This window comes from Eleutherodactylus coqui, chromosome 3 (genome assembly GCF_035609145.1).
Source record: "Eleutherodactylus coqui strain aEleCoq1 chromosome 3, aEleCoq1.hap1, whole genome shotgun sequence".
Taxonomy (NCBI): Eukaryota; Metazoa; Chordata; class Amphibia; order Anura; family Eleutherodactylidae; genus Eleutherodactylus; species Eleutherodactylus coqui.
In genome coordinates this window covers 91,880,942-91,902,208 of record NC_089839.1, presented here as the reverse complement: position 1 = coordinate 91,902,208, position 21,267 = coordinate 91,880,942, and the positions used below count along the sequence as shown (strand labels likewise).

Here is a 21,267-nt window from a genome sequence, read left to right as displayed (position 1 = left end):
TCCTCTGATATCAGCTTATCTTACACAGCAACAAAAGATCACACATGTCGAAGTCCACCATGCTTGATCCTCCTTCCCAATGACGTCTGCCATCAGGGAGGGCTGGGATAGGCCCATACACATTAGATGGCTAAACCATGTAAGATGCACATTTAGCTTACATAGATTAATCTAATATGTATGGGTACCTTTAGGCTTGGCTCACACAGGTGAATCACTGTCCATGCGGGCTATCTGCGGTAAAGCGCAGGCGTTGGTTGAAAGGCATTCATTTTTGCTTTTCCATTCACCCGCATGGATACAAATTGCATATTCTTAGAGCAAAAGAAAAATTGCAGCATGCTCCATTTTTCTGCGCAATACAAGCGGATGTCAATGGAGGCGATCGGACCTGCAGCCCATACGTAATTAACATTGTGTATGGGCTGTGGGTATCCACATCATCACTAAGCGACGGTGCGGGAAATGCAAATAAACAAAAATCTAAAACTGTGTTGTGCATGACTGCCTGCTAGCCTCCGCGGTCATCCACCGTACAGTTATAGGAGGTACGCAGGGTGACCAGCCGAAATTCACTGCAGGCTTTCCACATGCGGAATCCAACCCGTTCGTGTGAGCCCGGCCTTAATGTGGTTCTCTACCAACAACGCTAAAAAACTAAGCAAGTGAACCCTTTGAATTACCTGGATTTCTTCTTTGATTACTACAAATGTCACAATTCTCCTCCAGCAAAGGTTTCCTGCACCTGCAAATAAGGTTTGCACAATGTTTAATTGGCATTTTGGACCATTCCTCTACAAATATTTTACAGTTCATCAATATTTCTGAAATGCCTTGCATACACAGTCCTCTTCAGGTCATGTCACAACATTTCAATTTGGTTAAGAATTCTATATTTTCTGTTCCAAAGCACAAATCATCTTTTCCAACCATTTGTGTACTTTTGGTAAGTCTTTTGCATCACCCAATGTCTGTCTTGAGGTCAGACTGCTGTCTTAACACTTTCCTGTAAAATGTTTTGATATACCTTAGAATTCCTCTAGACCTGGACGATTTATGATCATTGTCCCCTCAATAATCATAAGCCGTCCAGACCCAGAGGAAGGAAAGATACCATGATGCTCCCTAGTTGGGATGAGGTTTTAATGTTGGTGTGCAGTGTTCTTTTACATCCAAACAGAGTTGCGCATTTGTGCCAAAAATTTCCTTTTTGGTCTCATCTGTCCAAAAGCTTTTTCCACAATGCTTCCTGGAAAATGTTCTTATGAACAGCATCGGCTTCCTTAATGGTTTCATTCTGTGGACACCATTCTTTTTCCATGTTTTGCTTATAGTGCACATGTGAGCAGAGGTTTTTGTGGCTTGTAGAATCTTCTTTAGGTCTCTCACTCTTACCTTTGGGTCCTTTCTCACTTATTTCAGGATAGCCGGTTGTGCTCTTGAAGGGTCACCTACTCCTACAGAAAGTAGGACCAGTCCTGAATTCTCCACTTGTAGATAATTTGGCTAACGCTTGAGTATACTAAATTCTATTGTAGAAGCAACTAGTAATACCCCCTGTATATCATCATGAGCATTCACCATAACGAGTCCATAACCACATTACTACTACCATTGTTATGACCCGTCAATCATCTCACCAGAATCATTATGGTCAATCCATATTCACAGAACTAACCATTAATCCACTCTCATTCAGCCTGTTGAGGCAGGCAGATGCATTGTTGGCTCATTTGAACAAGAATTCTTCAGAATCGTTGTCTTTCACATTTGCTGTATAAGTGAATGAGAATGATTGAACAAGTGCTGTTTAAGCCGAACAATAAGCGAATGAGACGACAATGGTTTTTATGCCCACATAAAATGAATGCCGAAAGGAAAAGCGAACGATTCTCGTTCGTCGTTCAGTCGTTGGCTCCTGTTTAGACCATACGATTAGCGTTCACTTTTGCTCGTTTGAACATTTTTTTTTAAAGATAATCGTTACATCTTAAAGCTCCTTAAATAGGAGGGGAAAAGGCTGTTGGGCGGATAAGATGGAAACAAAAATGGTCAGATTTAGTCCCGGTTAGTACTGCTTTTACCCACCCTCATCCGAGAGGAAAGAGCTTCTGGGGTGCAGCTTCGCTGCTAACTATTTTCATTGCTGTTTTACCTTTCTTTTTCTGTACAGTGCATAAATGCCAGGCTGCAGCTTTTAGTTAATATCACATCCTAGCTGTCATATAGCAAATTGCAGCTATTTTAATGCACATTTAAAATGTAATTTCACTCCATTTCCACAGGCTGCGGTGAGCTCAGATTCATCTCATGATTAATAGGGAAATAAGAACCGATACAAATGATTTTCAAACCTTTTCACATGAGAAGCAAGCGCCATGGTGCCTATATATGCCTCTAGGCTTCCAATTTAAACCCAAGTAATGAGTGACATGTAGCTCTCTGAGATAAAGCTGCTATCCTGAGCTTCCTCCAAAACATCACTGGGGTACAGAGATTTCATTGCACTTAAGTCCCTCTGATTACTGAAACTTGTTTTGCTCAACCATTTCAGTCTAGCAGGATACAGTATGCAGCACCTGCCATTGAATCCAGCTATAGAGGACTAGGTACAGATGAAATAAAGCATGCATGCTGCTCTCAGACATTCACCATAATCTGCATTAACACCAAGTCGACAAAATGTATGGGTGCAATTTTTTTCTGGCTCAGTATTCGCCATCTGAATGTTCCATATGAGAAATTCCCAAATACTCGCTGCACATTTGTGAACTCTCGTTCCTTTTTTTCCAACTACAACTTTATCTCTGGAGTTTCTACTGCAGCTTTTTTTTGTTGACCTCAATAGGATATAAACAGAAACACAACCACATTTTCCATTTTTCCCATGCAGCACCACTTACGCTTTCAGCAAGACACAGTCCCATGGACATAAGATCCGTAATCTTACACTCTAGGAAATTGTATGTGAGGTAGTTTGTCCCAAATCAAGCAGTCCCTTTTAGTTTTAATCGTCTCAAGAAAGAGAACTAGCAGGTCCACCACGTGCATGCATATTTTCACTATGATACATGGCTCTTCTTTCCATCTGTGTGTACCTGAAGCACTGAATATTTAGTCACTCGGTGATATCTAAATATTAGTCCCATATTTTACATATCTCAAACATTCATTTAAAGGGTTTTCCCAAGTAATGCTATCCTTCTTAAAGGTTCATGCTGCCAAACCATGTATGGTAGAGGTATGTTCTACCCTGAGAATCTGTGGCTAATTCAAGGTATGTTTAGTCTAAAAAGCTGCAGCATTTCAAAATGAACATACTCGGATCCTGACTCTGAACAATGCACTGAGTCATAGAGGCGGGCCATGCCAGCCACCCCCTGCCCTGATATGGGCAGCATAAAACTGGTGATCAGTTCCTTTTGAGGTGGTAGGCAAAGGAAAATGCTGAATTGGCCCTACTCTTTCCTCGTAGTGACCGCAAATGAAATCCCGAAGTACAGGGTCTCTGTCTGGAAACACATTGAGACCAATGAAATGCAGTTTCATTGGTCTCAATGTGTTTCCAGACAGAGACCCTTCATCACGTACAATGAGATGTCTCACAACCCGATGAAGGCGCTCTGTGCCTTGAAACGCCCCAGACATTTATGGATTTATAACATATCCTGATACTCCTTTAAATGTCCAAGCTGAGAATATCCCTTGAAAGCAAGTCTTCAGGTCAGGTCTGAAGCCTTAGTTCCTTCCACCCCCACTTTTTATACTTATTTTGATCCCTTAAAGACTAGGCTATTTTGGTCTTAAAGGACCAGACACTATTGAGGAATTTTACCCATGCGGAAGTTTTACTAGCCTACTTTTTTCATTCAGCTACCAAAATTATATTTGCTGCATTTTTTTTCCTGTGACACATAGGGCTACTTCTTAATAACTTTTTTTTTTTTGCTGACTTTTTTTCCCCCATTTTTGAGGTTTTTTTGGCGATAAAAAGCTAAAAAAAGGTTATTTTTTAATTTGTTGTATTCTTTAGTATATGTACGCTAAAATAAATTACAGGAATGTGTTCCTCATTTTGTTTCTGATGTTTTGATATATAATTAGTATAGTTTTTGAGAACAGGCCGCATACGGTTTTGGTTGGCGTTGGCAGTGGGTCATTTTCTTCTTTATGTATATATTTTATTTTATTCTGCAATTTTTTTTTTTACTTATTCTTGTAACATCTTTTTTTACGATCTATGTTCCCCATGACGTCATATTGGTCATTCACATTGTCTTTTTTTATTTCATACTTTTGCACTGTAGCTGGGACATCCATGGGAGTCCCAGTTACGGGGGGAAAACATCCACTTGTGTTGATGATACTCACTGGCAGAGCTAATCATAGTCTGCTAGGACCCCGCAGCTCTGCTGTAACAGGGGCACCCAGTGGTCATGTAATCGCCAAGTGTCATAGTGGAAATAATAGTTCTACTTTCAATTTGTAGTACATAGTGCTCATTGAAAACGCTTTTTCCCACCCGCCCAGGCCCTCTGCTGTGTCTAACAACTGCTCATGCTTGATTGGAGGCTTTAATCCCGTGACGTAGATCTGCTATCAGCGGGGATGAAAGCCCAGGACCAAGTGCAGTATATTCACCATGATTTGTCTTTATGGGTTTAAGTAACACAACCCCCCCCCTCTTTTCCCCATAGTTTTTTTTCTACCTATTCTAGCTTAAACATGGTTTATAGTAACCAAGAAGTTAGACATCCGTGGAAAGGAAACCAAAATAGTGGCAAGCATATTAAGCACATTGACTTGACTTATGGATTTTTCAATCACAACCGTAGTAACGTAAAAAGAAACAAAGCTGCAGTTATGGATAACCATGGCTTTTTTCTACCTAGTATTGAATTTTGACTAAGTTTATAGGTCTCAGAACTTAGCCCCGCCCCGCCTCCCCTGATTGCAAATAGTGCAGAGGAGGCTGAGAGGGGGCGGGAGCTCAGAGCACTGCTCCTGGCTCTTCCAGCCTCCTCCCCCTGCAGAGAGAGACGCCGTATATCGGCCAGCGTGAATACGCGGCCTATATACGGTTGTCTGAATAAGCTCTCAGGGAGCTGAAATAAAATTTAATTTAAAATTAGCAAGATGATTACTGAGACACAACGTTCTGAAATGTTAATATTGAAGTTAATATTGTGATATTTCCTTACAATGAAATAAGCTGGAGGACGACAATAAGATAAATAGCATTAATGTAAAATAAATGTTATCTGTGCAAGTCTCAAACACATGCTTCCATTTGTGATATAATATGATGCATAGCTACTTGGAAAGGTTTCATAATGAAATGATGGGTTTCTATTCTCATTAAGTAAGATTTAAGTCTGTGCAGAAATACTGAGGAAAATGTAATACTAATCATTTTATGCATAATAATGCTATAAAATCTATGCTGGCTCTGCTTTTAGTGAACATCACTTATTCATATTAACAAGAGATCAGCGTTTGAAATACAGGCCTGGAAGTCGAGTCTGCAAAGTCCTTTAAAAGTCTCTTAAACTAAACATGTCTGGTCACACTGCAACTTAATAATACATTACTATCGTGACTTTCACAGAGATGGAGTCTTGTGTTGCTGGTGATTTTGATATATTGGGGTGGTAGGCCACTTATTAGCTTTTTTTAAAAGCTAATAAATGACCTACCACCTAAAAAGAATACAGTACATTAGTCAGTTGTACTAGAACTGGGTTGTGTTCGCCAATGCTGACGATGCACTCAAGGCGTTAAAGTTAACGGTACATCACACCCTACCGGTAGCTATTGTTGATGTTCAGCTTGTGTATCAGCAGTTGGTAACGCAATCCTATCGAGAGTTTACCCAAACACTTCTGATGAGCGTTCAAGTATCCGGATGTGTTCTGTCTCCATTGCAATCTGCATGGTTAGGTTATTTTTATTGGCCATTGACTGCTATATGAGCGGACACCCAAAAGAAACAGAAATCTTCTTCTGGTAGGTGGGTTTTACTAGCATAGGCTACTGTTGCTAGATGAATGTCTGCGGAACCCTTCTGTGCCAGTATGCCAGCTGACGTTGGAGCAGGTTGCCTTGGGCTCCATTGATTCTTAGTTTTCAACAAGTTGTTCAGTTTTCCCCCTGTTTTGTGAAGGCTGATTCATACAAACAACGTGCAGCTGTGAAACTTTGTTTCCTTTTCAACTGCTCAAAGCGCTCTGAAAAAAAAAGTTGCACTGAGCAAAGTCGAGTGAATACGGAGGATGAAGCACGGGTGCCATGCCAGTTTTTGTCAAAAATTGACTAACACTCATGGCTGTGTGGGCAGGTGCGTCATCCTGATGGAAGAACCAGTCACCTAAGTGTTGGAAAAGAAATCAAAATTTGCCAGCTGCACATTGTTTGTATGAATCAACCATCACAAAACAAGTGAAAAACTGAACAACTTCTAGAAAACTAAAAATCAATGGTGCCGAACACAACCTTCAACAACATTTGCTGGCCTACTGCCTCAAAAGGGTTCTGCAAACATTCACATAGCAAGAGACACCTGTACTAGTAACGCCCCACCCACCACAAGAGGATTCCTGTTTATTTTGTGTACCCCCTTGTATCTAACCCTGGTAACAGTAGTGGGTCAATTACCACATTTGCGAACATAAGCATAGTCCCTGTGGATTTCATACAGACTAAACTTTTACTTAATGTTAACGAGACACTAAATCTCTAGTAGAAACTTATTGAAATAAACTTTGTAGTAAGAGCTGCTTGTATCATTCACACACATGTATATCGAAGATTTTGAATGATCTTAGAGCATGATATAAAATAGTAATCAAATGAAAGTTGTTTTCCCTGTGTTCTGATTTTTTTTTTAAAGCCTTCTTGAAAAAATATGCACCGATGCTCTCACCCATTGAAATGGACAATTTTTTTGATGAGTGCCAGAATTGCTCTTTTCCTACGGAAATGTGCAGGAAAATAGATCATGCTGGGTTTTTTTGAGCTATGCAATTGTACATGCAAAATATGTGCTTGTGAATGAACTCCTTCCAATCTATAGGTTCAATTTTTTCTGCGCAATAGGCGTGCAAATACGTCCATGTGCAGACGGGCCTGATTATAATATCCCCCCCGCATAACATACCTAATAGATGAAGAGGAGCTCACTATTGACTGTGACCTCTAAAAGCTTACATGGTCAGGATCAGACCAGACTTATCACTGATCATTTCCATTCCATGTGGCTGTCAGCTGTGTAAGGCTTCTGTCATTCCTGCATTAGGGTCAGTTCAGGGTTTCCATCCCTCTGCTCCATTTTGGAGGAGAGAAACGGAAATAAAATGGAAAAAAATGAGATTTTAAAGGGAATGAAAACAGCAATGGAAAAGAGTTCCTAGGGGGAGTGGGGGGCGGGCTTGACGAAAATATAACACTGCGAACTGCGCTACTTTCATGTCCAAAAAAATGGAAGCAAACTGAAGCCTTCCCGTTTTTTTTTTTTAACTTCATTGAAATCAATGGGGAGAAAGTATCTGGTTTTTTTGCATTTTATTTCAGTTTTCCTCCTCCAAAAATGGAGTAGAGAGACAGAAACCGTAAACTGACCCTAATGCAGGTGTGAAAATGGCCTAAAGCAGCTGGCATCAGCTGTATATGGAAGCGGTTTATCTCTGCCCCTGAGAATTCTCTATACATTCCCCGGTGATATGTAATAAACATCTATGTCACGTCAAGATGTGATTAAAGCCATATTTCACATCTCACAAGGGAATAGAGTTTATGCAATTTGCAGAAACATGTCCGGTGACATAATGTGATGCAGCTATTTTAAAATTTAGCTTTTAATTACACTTACCGTATTTGCTGCGAGATACCTAGATGATGGGCTTGAGCCTTGTGGTCATTATTTCACTGTAGATGTTCAGAAGGTTTTTTCATGTTCTGTGCTTGATTAAGTTCAATTTTATAATAATGGATTTACTGTTCCTCTTTAATCTTGTTTGTGTTTACGTGTCCTTTGTGTTCTTTTTTGTTTTATTTGTATGACTTTCTTTAAAGAACATCATAAGATTAAACATAAAAGCAACTTCTAAGGATTTTGGTTATGTAAGGCTTTTATGTTCTGCATTGAAAATACAAACTTTATTGAACTCACTTTTTAGACTTTGCAAACAACTGTAATATTATGTTTATAAAAATAAGCTGAAATGAATTTATTATCACAATCCACAGAACCAAAATACTCAAGTGAGTCAGGCCCATAATTAAAAGTTGATTGCGCTTATTACCACCTGTGCCACAAATATGATCGTATAGTCTGTTGGAGTTACAAATAAGAGTCCTTCCCACACAGGCGGGCCATCTGCCCATGCAACAAGTGCTTACCAACAGTGAGCATATCGGTAAGCTGTAATGAGCACCGATCAACAAAGTATGCTGATTGGCATTTGTTCATTGCCATTCACACATGACAAATCAGCTTAATAGGGATACACAATCATTAGAGGGGTTATACAGTTATAAACTATCCATGGTCTATCCTCGGGATAAGCCATCAATGGTACAATAGCAATTCCAAAAAAAGTTGGGATGCTGTGTAAAATATAAATAAAAAAGAAAATGAATGATTTGCAAATTTGATATAGCCATATTTTATACAGTACAACAAAGGACACAGATCAGAATTAAAAGTGAGACATTTTTACATTTCATAACAAAAAATTAACTTCTTTAGAAATTGCTGGCAGCAACACATCTCAAAAAAGCTGGGACAGGATTAACAAAAAGATATAAAAGTAAGTGGTACTACTGAAAAATGAACATGGCTTCATATAAAAATAGCATATTAGATAGGCAAAGTCTCAGAGAAGCAAAGATGGTCAGAGGAGGAGGAAAAGCCTTGCATATTTTAACAAGACAATGCTAACCACATACTGCATCCATCACAATACCATGGCTTCACAGAAGAAGAGTCCGGGGGCTGAACTGGCCGCCTGCAGTCCAGACCTTTCACCAAAAAAACCATTTGGCGCATTCTAAAACGAAAAATCCAGCAAAGACCGCTCAGGACTATTGAGCATCTGGAGCCCTACATCAGACAAGAATGGGACAACATTCCTCTACCAAAACTCCAACAATTGGTTTCCTCACTTCCCAGAAGTTTACAGACTTTTGGACAAAGAAGAGAGGAGGCTACACAATGATAGACATGGCCCTGTCCCAACTTTTTGATATGTGTTGCTGCCATCAATTTCTAAATAAGTTAACTTTTTACAATGAAAAAAATGTCTCCCTTTTCCCCCCTGATATGTGTTCTATGATCTATTGTGAACAAAATATGGTTATATGAGATTTCCAAATCATTGAATTCATTTTTTCTTCAGTTATTTACATTTTACACTGCGGCCCAACTTTTTGAGAATTGGGGTTGTACTATTGATGCCTTATCCTGAGGCAATGGAGCTGTCCGCTTCCTGTAGAAATCAGCTCCGTGTATGAACACACCAGCCCAGAGATCATCTTATTGATGAGGATCCTGCGCAGTAGACCCTCACCAATCTGCTATTGATGACCTATTCTGAGACGATCAATAGTATACAACTGGGAACCTCGTTTGATATGACCAGTTGTCCCTATAGAGCTGTCATTGGTTGGCTTTAATGTCCCCATTCACATACTGAGATGTACTGCTGGCCAACAAGCAGATTAGCCGACAAACTAACATTCGCTTGTTTGTTGTCTAATCTTTTTTCACATTTACACAGGCCAATTACCATGGAAACAAAAGCTCATGCCCAATAATCAATCAATGTAAACACATCCTAAGGCCTGTCTACACAAGCGGTCAGTTTGGGCACAAGTGTTTGTACTCATGCTGTTTTGCTCTATTGTTGGTCTCTTGGTAGCTGCACTCCATTAGCTGACAAATGTTTGTCAGCCAATCACAGCTTTAGTTCAGCAGATAAAATAATTGTTCTCAGGAGCACATCTTCCTGTTTGAACACGGGGGGGTACTGCTGAAAATGATTTTAAAAAAGCACTCTCAATGGTTTGTTTGTTTTTTTATTTTTTGGGGGGCGAGAGACCATTGGATTTCCCATCAAGGTATGAGTAGTGCTGGGCACTCACTTTATTGTTGAAGACTAAGCCACACCGATCCTGGCCACTGGCACCTTATGTGATCACTGTGCATTCTGGTAATTAGCACACTGCTAATTTCACAGCATCTGCTGTGCTGCCTGGAAGATTAATTCTGGGCTGCACAGCAAACACTGGGAAATTGGGATTTGATTGCCAGGATTGGAGAGGTTTCATCCTCCATAAAATCAGTGCTCAACATTACTTATATCTTAATGGAAGATGCAAGCAAACTCCCCCAAAAATCAGAGTCCAATCAGTCCAGAGTCCCGTATCAACTTCTGTAAAGAGCCAATTAAATGAGTTACAATCTCGATGATCGTCGCTCACTTAATCCTGATAGCTGTCCATGTAAAAGAGCCCCTACATTGACAAATGATCTGCTGTATGTGGATGAATGACCATGAAAATGATTGCTCCTACTATCCATACTGCTATCATTGGTGGGCTGCACATCTCTCCATTCACAGGGGGTGATGTGCAGCCAACTAGTGAGCATTTCATGTTTATGTAAATGAGCCAATCAGGCAATGAACAATCGTTTACTCATTCCTTGGCTGATCATTGGCACGTTTGCACTACCTGACGATTGAACAAACCAACGAGCTCTGTAAAAGGCTTGCTCGGCTCTTTCCATAACTTTTGCAATTACCATTTAGTCAGGGTACACCCACTATCTGAGGAGATGTAGGGCCCAAAGGGGGCTGTAAATGTATGAGATGGAAAATACCATGTTAACTATAACTAGTGTAGTTGCAATTGATCTCACTTAATGGCTCTGAAGAGGTTAGTGAGGGATAAATAAAAATTGTGAATATGTTAAAGTTCTTTAAAAAAGCATTAAACATTACAGACAGTTTAAGCTGAGCAACCTTATGTTGTAAACAGTTAGTGTTACAGGATATATCTATATCTCCATTTAGGATGCCCATATAGCACTCATAAGGGTGGTTTCACATTTGCACTCGTGGTTCCGCTTTACTGCTCCATTTGGGGAGCAGGAAAGGGGAATCCCTGCGACAGCATGGAACCGAACAGTGCCATTGACTATGGGGTCTGTACGCTTTCTGCTCAGCTTTGGCGCAGCAGAAAAAGCGCTTTTTCTTCCAGTAGTTTGAACCCGATTTGTGATGGAACCTCCAGTTGGAGGCTCTGACGCATATATAAACCCCACTTACCAGGTTTGCTCCCTAAAAGGTGTTTTTACTCAGTAGTATACAGTAAGGCCATGTGAATAATCCTAGACATGTTGGTGATCGAGCTTGTGTCATAAAGCGAAGATGCACAAATCCTCCTCAAACCATCTTTTGAATGTGAGTGTATTGATTTTGACTTTTCAGCCCAATGTCCTCGGTCATTAATCTTGATTGCCACTCTCCACAACAATGGTGAATAAACACGTTTGGTCGGGAGCAGTCTGTTACTTTGTAGCAATGATGGCTCAGATTCTGCACATTGTATGAACTGTGACATGAGATATCGTTTTCGTATAACTCGATTTGGAAATGTTTAAGTAGAATTGCCGATCAACTTGTTTTTGAGGTACATTAGGAAGAAACAAAATGATAAACCAAAAGGAATACTGCTTGTTTCTATCCACAAAATCTATAGACCATCAGCGGCCAGAACATTGAATGTGCTATCTTGACCACAGCTGAGTTATAGCACAGATCTGCGTAGACGAAAATGATCTTTGTGATAGCAGCTTTTTTTTTTTTTTTTAAAGCTGTCTCTCCGAAGAGAACATAAAACTTGGTTAAACTGTAAAAATACAATACATCTGCCCCGATCCTGCAAGAACTCCATTGCTGTCAGAAAGAACACTGCTCTAAAAGTCAGGCCATAAAATGTAAGTAAAAAGAAATATGGAAAGGTCTGACAGATCTTCAGACCCCAGTTTCCTTGAACACTCCAAAAGCTTTCCCTGAAATGACCGATTTCAGTATGTTGAATAAAAGTTAAAATTCTGTTGGTTGATGCGCAACAAAAACTACAAAACTTTAGTTTGTTTCTGAGGAGCAACAGCTATAATATTAAATGCCATGTGTGTGACCGGACTGGATTTGGCCATCTGTTATATAGGGACCTGTCATTGTAAAAGGGTATCTATTCAATTCTAAGGCTAAAAGTTATCCTTCAGCTTTGCAGGCAGTAAAGTGTACCCTGACATATACAGACTACCAGTATACTCATTCAGTCTGAATATCATTTTCTCTCTTCACAGACCCTTGCATTAGCCAAATCGCTCGACTAGCCTTGGCATCGCTGGCTCAGCCAGCACACCGCTCGCATCTTAAGCACTTTTATGTAATAAAGTTGAGTGCTGTTTATAGGAGCTCTATTGTCAGAGCTTGATCATTTTTCAGTAACATTCCCTTGCATGTATAATTTATGGAACTGCTGTGTAGGAGCTGAAGTGTCACGGGTAACAGAAATTAGTGAAATTCTGCCCATTTTAAGCTTTTCACCTTTTAGATGATGATAGATGTTCTGCTGGGACTCCGGATAAATCGGAAAGACTTTTTTCGTCCTCTCAGCACAACTTTAACTTCGTTGCAGCCTGGCCGTCATAAGATAGATTGCCCCCATATATGTATTAGTCAAGTATAATAGGTGTCACTTGTGAGTTGCTTGCTTGAGGACAGCATGGTAAATAGTATAATAACTCAAGTGACATACACTGGCTTTATTGAAGACTTAGGACAAGAAGGGTATTACTTTTTATTTTTTGCTAAAGAGTAACCTGCATAAAAAATGGAAGCTGTGTTTTTTTTTTATAATTTTGGTTTGACACTGAAATTGTGAAAAATATATTTCTGTACATCTGCATACAACAGGGTGTTAAAAAACTGGGTGGTGGCCACACTATAAGGCCGTATTTACATGGCTGATATTCTCGCGCAAGTTGCAACGAACAATAAAATAGAACACCTTGTTTGTAACAGGTCTATTTAAATGGGCGATTTTTCTGTCGCATTAATGCTGCAAGATGGAAAGATCACAGCATGTCCTTTTTTCGTGCGAGTCACACACACATCCAATTGTGCAGTATCCTGCAAAGCGCTCATCATACAAACTGGGTGAGCCACGCAAAAATTTTGGGTGTGACTCGCTATCAGCCGTTTATATACGGCCTAAAGCACATTATGTATTCACGGTATGTGATTGCATCTGAAATTAACATTATGGTAAAGATGAGCAATATAGTATCTCACTGGTGGAAAGCACTGGACCCAATTCCTTGACTCCAATCCAAATATTTACTACTATATCCAGGTAAAGAATCTCTACCTAGCCTAAGCTATTGAACTAGACCTGCAGGAGAACTAGCCAGGGATATTGCACCCATACAATAGATGCTGAATGCATTTGTTCGGCATCTTCCTATTTAGGCTCAATCTAGGCTATTCCAGCGATACGTTAGGAAGATCTAGCTAGGGTAATATCTTCCATACATAGGGGCTGTTTGGATTTTATTGAGTACCTTCATATGTTTCTACAATATTCTAGATTTTTAGATTTTTTTAGTACCTATTATTCTAGTACTTTTAGAAAGCTGCTTGCTTGACCAGTTATCGGTTTATAGGGTTCCCGAGGAGTTATTAGATCAATAGAAACACGTTGAACCTATAACTTGAATCTAGAATTCAGAAATGCACCTAGAACCGTGAATCTAGAATTTTAGTCTACAACCTAGACCTTGAATCGAACAGTAATCTAGACCCTGGAATGTGAATCTAGAACTTAGAATGTGAGCTTAGAACCAAGATCTAGAGCAGTGATGGGCAACCTTTTGAGCTCGGTGTGCCAAAATTCGCCAAAAAATCGAGCATAACTCGGGTGGTGTTTCACTTCGAGAAGAAATCCATAAATTCGCGATATTTATAGTTTAAATAACAAAAAAGTAGAATTGTATTATATAACTGTATTTAGTAAACCTAAAACACCCATAGCACAGGCCCTCACCTCTACCACCCTCCCCCACACTTATCTCAGTAATGAATAGCCCCCAGCAGCTACCGTGGCCCCCCAGCAGCGACAGCGCCCCCCCCTTAGCAGCGACAGCGCCCCGCACAGTGGCCCCCTTAGCAGCGACAGCGCCCCGCACAGTGGCCACCCCAGCAGGGACAGCGCTCCCCCCCCCACAGCAGCCCCCAGCAGCGACAGCGGAACCCCCCAGCAGCGATAGCGGACCCCGAGACCCACGTACTCACCCCATCCACGTCCTGGAAGCTCTGTGCCTCCGCGCCGCTAGCAGAGATGATCTCCGGCGCACACTGTGACATGAGTGTGCTGCCGGACTCCCCCTCCCCGGACACTCTCGCGAAACCAAGTGGTAAGAGACGTCGGGGGATGGGGGGAGGAGGATCCCGGCTGCACACTGACATCACAGTGTGCACCGGGATCAGCGCTGCTACCGGTAGTTGCGCTGGTTAGTGAATACTAACAGGGGAGCCACGGCCCCTGCTAGTATTCACCAACTGGGTGAACGGCCGACAGCGGCTGCGTGTAAGCGACTATGGCCATGCGTGTCAGTGCTGACACGCGTGTCATAGGTTCGCCATCATGGATCTAGAGTCTAGAACCTTCATCTGGAATCCAGTGATCACCGTCAAGAATTTAGATTCTAGAACCGAACTTAGAACCTTAATCTAGAACTAAGAACTTGAGTCTAGGACTTAAAATTTGAGCTTAGAACTTGAACCTAGAGTCTGGACTCATCAACCTAGAATCTAGAACATGCATCTAGAATTCAGAATCTGAATCTAGGTTCTAGAACTTGAACTGAGAACCTGTATTTAAAACCCTGCTTTCTGAACTAGATTGTACTACCTATAATCTAAATTTGAAACCTGCACTTAAACCTGCTAAGAAAGCTAATAAACCACCGAGTCACCGTAGTGGTCTATACCCTAGAGTAGAGAACCACCTTGACATTGTAGCAGTCTATACTCTAGGGTAGAGGAATAAAAGGTCTTGATTAAACTTCTGTTGTCCTTGATGATATCAGACTTTGCATTGAATGTCTGGTTTCTTTGTGTCATTATCTTTGGATATAATACCAGTGGGACTGCAGAGACACAGACCAGTTATTTACTTAGGGTATACTGTCTTACTTTAAATCTTTATTCTTTTTGTCTTTCTCTATCTTACTATCAGGCAAGAGGTGAAATTTGGCTTTGTTTTGGTAGGCACCGCATGTGTTTGTACATGTCTGTCTACTTAACCCTAGAGTAAGGTCTTTCACAGCAATCTATGGGCTGTATGATTAGATTGAGGGTTATTTCTCTTATGTGTTTATTTTGGCCCGTATGTATTTTATCTAATAATTATTAATAAAGTTATGTTTTAGGGTCCTAATCAGTGAAAAAGTTTTTTAATTTAATTTTCATTCTTCTGCCCCAATGATTTTATTTATTTTTTTTAAATTCAGATATTTAGCAAACCAAACTGTAGATTTTCAGCTTCATTTTCCCCAAAAGTCCAAAAACCTGAACTTTTGTAAATGATTGAATTTCTAGTTGTCAAATAGATTCTTTTACTATGTTACCAAATACAAAGTCTAAAGTATATTTAGTAAATATCACTAGCTAAACACATATTTTCTTCCTCTTGTTCTTTAGAGACGAAGCCTGCGTGTATATTTAATAACGTGGAGTATTACGACGGAGACATGTTTCGTATGGACGCATGCCGCTTCTGTCGGTGTCAAGGAGGTGTTTCCATCTGCTTCTCGGCTCAGTGTGGAGAGCTGCACTGTGACCGCTACTACGTGCCGGAGGGAGAGTGCTGCCCAGTTTGTGAAGGTAATGTCATTTATCAGCATTGCTATGCATTCAGCTTCAGGAGTGGTGAACATTGAGATACAACTCGGGAACCACCTAGACATTGCACAGCTACTACTTGCTACAGATCTACAAATTTTTAAAAATACAGTTTCACAGGGGCAAATTTTTCCTTATTCCCTGAAAACTGTCACTAGTGGCATTCACTGTAGTTATGAGAGCCGAGCTTGCAATTACAAGCATTGGCCAGGACACGGGTCGGAGTAGTGCTTCTGCTCCGACCCCGGTGTATCCCGGTAGCCGCTGCCTGCATAACTGCTTAAAAAGGGCGTTACAGAGGGACTGTGACATTACAATATATTTGTCTATCTTTCCCACCACAAAATGTAGCCATGCATCACTCAGTTTCAGTAATGCTCTAGATTTTATTAGAAAAGCAATAAAAAAAATTACAAATGATCATTCTACAAAGAGACTTGAAAGAATTGGTGGTGAAGGTACTCAGTTTGTCACTTAAATACAGCAACAATTTGTAACATCAATTTATCTCCTGGATAACAATATCCATAACAATCCATAAATACATAAAGGGTTAAGAGAAGTTGGGGGGCCCCAAGATAAATTTTTGCACCTGGGCCCATGAGCCTTTAGATACGCCCCTGTATAAGAGATAACAATTCACTCCTTTCGGGGTGCAAAAAAGGGGAATCCCTGCAGCAGAATGGTTCCATCTCTTGAAGGCGCTGAATAGCGCCCGAGGGACCCCATTGACTATAATGGGGTCCATCCACTTTCCACCCAGCTGCCTGGCCTTTTCTTCTAATACTTTGAGTCAGATCTGTGACAGAATCTCCGTACGGAAGTTACGATGCAGATGTGAAACTCTTTTAAGGCTAGTTTCACACCAGCAAGCGCAAAATCTGACCATATATCTTAGCCAAGTATCGTGCGCACTAATGTGAAAGATACCACGGATACGAGGCGTTTGTGTCAAAAACACCCCCAATCACTACAGTACAGTTGCAATCCTCGGCGTATCTTTTAACCGCGCTGGAGGATCGACAAGTGTTTCCCATTGTTTTCAATGGGAAACCTTGCATCGCATGCCATGCAGTGTGTTTTACGGCCACATTAAAAACGATGGGTGAGACGTTCCAATGGAACACTCAAAGATAGGAATTGCCGCACCGTGATGCGGGAAAAAAATCGTTAATGCATATGACCCTATTCAAAAGAATTGGGTTCATATTCGTGCGAAATTTGTGTAACTTGCTATGCATAACTTCTAACGTCGTGTGAAAGCAGCCTTACATAGAGACAGATAAATTGCTAAATGTAATCCTATGACTGAGGTGCAATCCCCTATAATTGATATCTAGATTATGGTAACTGTACAGGAAGTCCAAATGTGATAAAATGGTTGTAGACGGACATTTCTGCCCAAATACTATCCAATCTAACTACACAAACAAAGTTCATCTGAATCAAACTTAATTGCCTGGAAATCATTCCTGCCCTTATTCATATGAAGAATATAGCCATTCACACGTTTAGAAATCCACAGCTACACTGAGGCTCCCCAATGGGATTTTCATGTGCAGCTTCCTCAGGGAGTTAAATATTATTAGATTTTGTTGCCAACTTAGAGTCCTTTTAGATGAGCCGATTTATGATTTGAACAAGCGAACGAGCAAGTGATGTCAGAGTTCGCTTGTTCAGGCTGTTTATACAGGCAGATGCATCGTTGGCTCGTTCTAACGAGAATCCTTCAGTCTTCCACATTTGCTGTATAAGTGACTGAGAGGGACTCAATGAGCGCTGATTAAACCGAACGACAAGTGAGCGAGCCAACGATGGTTTTTATGCTGCATAAAATGAACGATGAGCGAAAAGCAAGGAATTACCGGTCATTGGTTCGCGTTTAGATTGAATGATTATCATTCACTTTCGCTCAAATTTTTTGAACAATACTGTTCCATGTAAAATCACCCTTAACTGAAAGCCTCAAATCACGTGATGTTGATTACGTTGATTGCACAAATGGCCATGGGAATGCAGCCTAGGTAAAACAAACTACTTGTCTGTCCCACTTATGGCAGTCGTGTCCAGGGGCGTCGCAGGCATGGATGGCATTAAACATGCCACAATCACCGGAGTCTAGATAGGGATTGACGCCGCTCACATCTGAGATAGGTCATCTCCATTATCAACAGTGTAACTGCCTCAAATGATTTACAGCTGCCATAAAACGTTGACCAAAGTGACAGGTGGCAAAAAGTCAACAAAGTGGAATATATAATCACTAGTAATGTTTAATATTATTTTAAAAAAATCTTTTACTGGCTTTCTAATGCAATCTGGACTGGTATTACAGTACACTGTGTGAATGAGATGCTTTAAAACTGATTTAACTACGATGTAACATCTGGTCCAGCAATAATACCACATACTGCGCCACAAAGGGATAACTTACAAATGTGGAGTGGTTGCAGCCACATAGCTGGCGGAAGTCTTGTGCCTACCAGTAGTATTCGACACGTCTATCGTGAGGGGTGCGGCATTTTCAATATACGTCACAGACCTTTTTCCTGCAGCACCAAAAAGATTTTATTACAAATCTGCAGCAAAATGTCTACAATTAACAATTAGTCGATTCTAATGAGGCCACATTCACACGAGCCAGAGTCTCACACGAGTTTTGTGTGTTGCGAGACGCACAAAACTCCCCCGAATATGAACTGCATTCTTTTGAATCGACTTATCGCAGTGTTTTCTATCTTCTGGCATTCCCCTTGGAACGCCTTGCCGTTATTTTCAATGAGCTCTTTAAAGACCTTGCATGGCACTCATGCTGTGTGATGTGCATGTGAGTGTGATGGGGTGTTGTCCATCGAAATGTATGGGAAACACTTGCGATCTTCTGAAGCATGTGGAACACACACGACTGAGGATCCCAATTTCACGGAAGTAAATCAAGGCGTTTTCAAATTAAATCAGATGTTCTCGGCCCGGTATCACACTTGGCCATGTGAATCCGGCCTTTGGTATTCTCGTGGGGCGGATTTGTGGCAGAAATTTCCACAATTAACAATCAATTGCATAAATTGGATTTTTACAAACCCCATTAAGATCTATAGAACAGCTACAGGGATTTCCGCAGCAAACCTGCTGGGTTGACTTACCTTTTATTCTGCAGTCCAATCCCATACTCTATGCAGAAAAAGTGGTACACTGTTGTTCAAAAAAGTCTATGTGATGTTAAATACTCCGATGGTCCGTATAAAGAGAAATTGCAACATGTTCTTTTCAGCTCATGCTATGTCCACTCTTCTGCACATCGGACGCACACAGATAGAGTGCCCATGCGTTGTGTGATGCAAGTTGCACCCAAGAATCTCTGGTGCAACTCACACTCAGTCATCTGAATGAGGCTTTATAAAAGTGATACCGTATCGGCTAAACAGAAATTTATGGTTTATCCGCTTTAATAACTTTTTTTTATAAGAGTATTTAATATCACCTATTTAATAAAAATAGTATATGCGAGTATATAGCAAGTTGTGATCACGTACTGTGATTAGTAAAGTCGTTAATTTGAGCAGTGATTTAAAGAGGTATTCCAGTTACAGCACATAAATGATCTTCGTGTACCAAAAATGTGTTCAATTTTCTAATATACTTTCTGTTAAATTCTTCATGGTTTTAAAGCTCAGCTGTCAATCGGAACTTGATGTACTGCCATGGTCATGTGATCGACACAAGTTTGCAACTTTTTAAAAGACATAACTTTAGCATAGTGTAACTATAATCAGTTCTGCGCCTGCACACATGTTGCTACTGCCAAACGGAACATCCATAGAGCGCTATGCTGTTAATGAGAATGTTTCGTCATTTTATAATTCAGGTTTTTATATTAAACATATTTTTACCAACTTTTGGTGATTAAAATAGACTGTGACATAAAAAAAAAAACGAACAACCCTAAAATCCTTCAGTTTTCACACTGACCAATAAGCTTTTTACTAGGCTGACACTTTCTATTCTGTAGAGAAAACTTTTCAGTAGCCATCGCATTACCATCACAGGTGGGATTGCAATGAAAGGTAGCACCTGTGTATGGATAACACAGGATTTATTCACAGTAAGTGATGGCACATAGTTCACCTCCTCTCCTCCCTGCACAATGACTTCTACACAGGTCACAGGGCATGCCTAGCAAAATATCCCATAGAAGTCGATGGATTAGCTCCTATGCATTGTGTGAATGGCCTATGAGACTGTTGTAAAGCATCTCTCTAAATATTGCTGTAAAGCATCTCTCTAAATATTGCTGTAAAGCATCTCTCTAAATATTGCTGTAAAGCATCTCTCTAAATATTGCTGTAAAGCATCTCTCTAAATATTGCTGTAAAGCATCTCTCTAAATATTGCTGTAAAGCATCTCTCTAAATATTGCTGTAAAGCATCTCTTTAAATATTGCTATCGAGCATATTTCTAAATACTGCTGCAAAGCATCTCTCTGAATACTGCCGCAAAGCATCTCTCTGAATACTGCCGCAAAGCATCTCTCTGAATACTGCCGCAAAGCATCTCTCTGAATACTGCCGCAAAGCATCTCTCTGAATACTGCCGCAAAGCATCTCTCTGAATACTGCCGCAAAGCATCTCTCTGAATACTGCCGCAAAGCATCTCTCTGAATACTGCCGCAAAGCATCTCTCTGAATACTGCCGCAAAGCATCTCTCTGAATACTGCCGCAAAGCATCTCTCTGAATACTGCCGCAAAGCATCTCTCTGAATACTGCCGCAAAGCATCTCTCTGAATACTGCCGCAAAGCATCTCTCTGAATACTGCCGCAAAGCATCTCTCTGAATACTGCCGCAAAGCATCTCTCTGAATACTGCCGCAAAGCATCTCTCTGAATACTGCCGCAAAGCATCTCTCTGAATACTGCCGCAAAGCATCTCTCTGAATACTGCCGCAAAGCATCTCTCTGAAACTGCCGCAAAGCATCTCTCTGAAACTGCCGCAAAGCATCTCTCTGAAACTGCCGCAAAGCATCTCTCTGAAACTGCCGCAAAGCATCTCTCTGAATACTGCCGCAAAGCATCTCTCTGAATACTGCCGCAAAGCATCTCTCTGAATACTGCCGCAAAGCATCTCTCTGAATACTGCCGCAAAGCATCTCTCTGAATACTGCCGCAAAGCATCTCTCTGAATACTGCCGCAAAGCATCCCTCTGAATACTGCCGCAAAGCATCTCTCTGAATACTGCCGCAAAGCATCTCTCTGAATACTGCCGCAAAGCATCTCTCTGAATACTGCCGCAA

At 40.7% G+C, this 21,267-nt stretch overlaps 1 protein-coding gene across 1 annotated transcript in view; it reads left to right on the top strand.

The window, feature by feature from the left end:
• The window catches only part of CRIM1 (cysteine rich transmembrane BMP regulator 1), a 650,425-nt gene that overhangs the window by 389,694 nt on the left and 239,464 nt on the right, over positions 1–21,267 (top strand). The window contains exon 6 of the mRNA XM_066595879.1: positions 15,774–15,956. Coding sequence (XP_066451976.1) covers positions 15,774–15,956 — 183 coding nt within the window. The remainder of the gene's footprint in view (positions 1–15,773; positions 15,957–21,267) is intronic.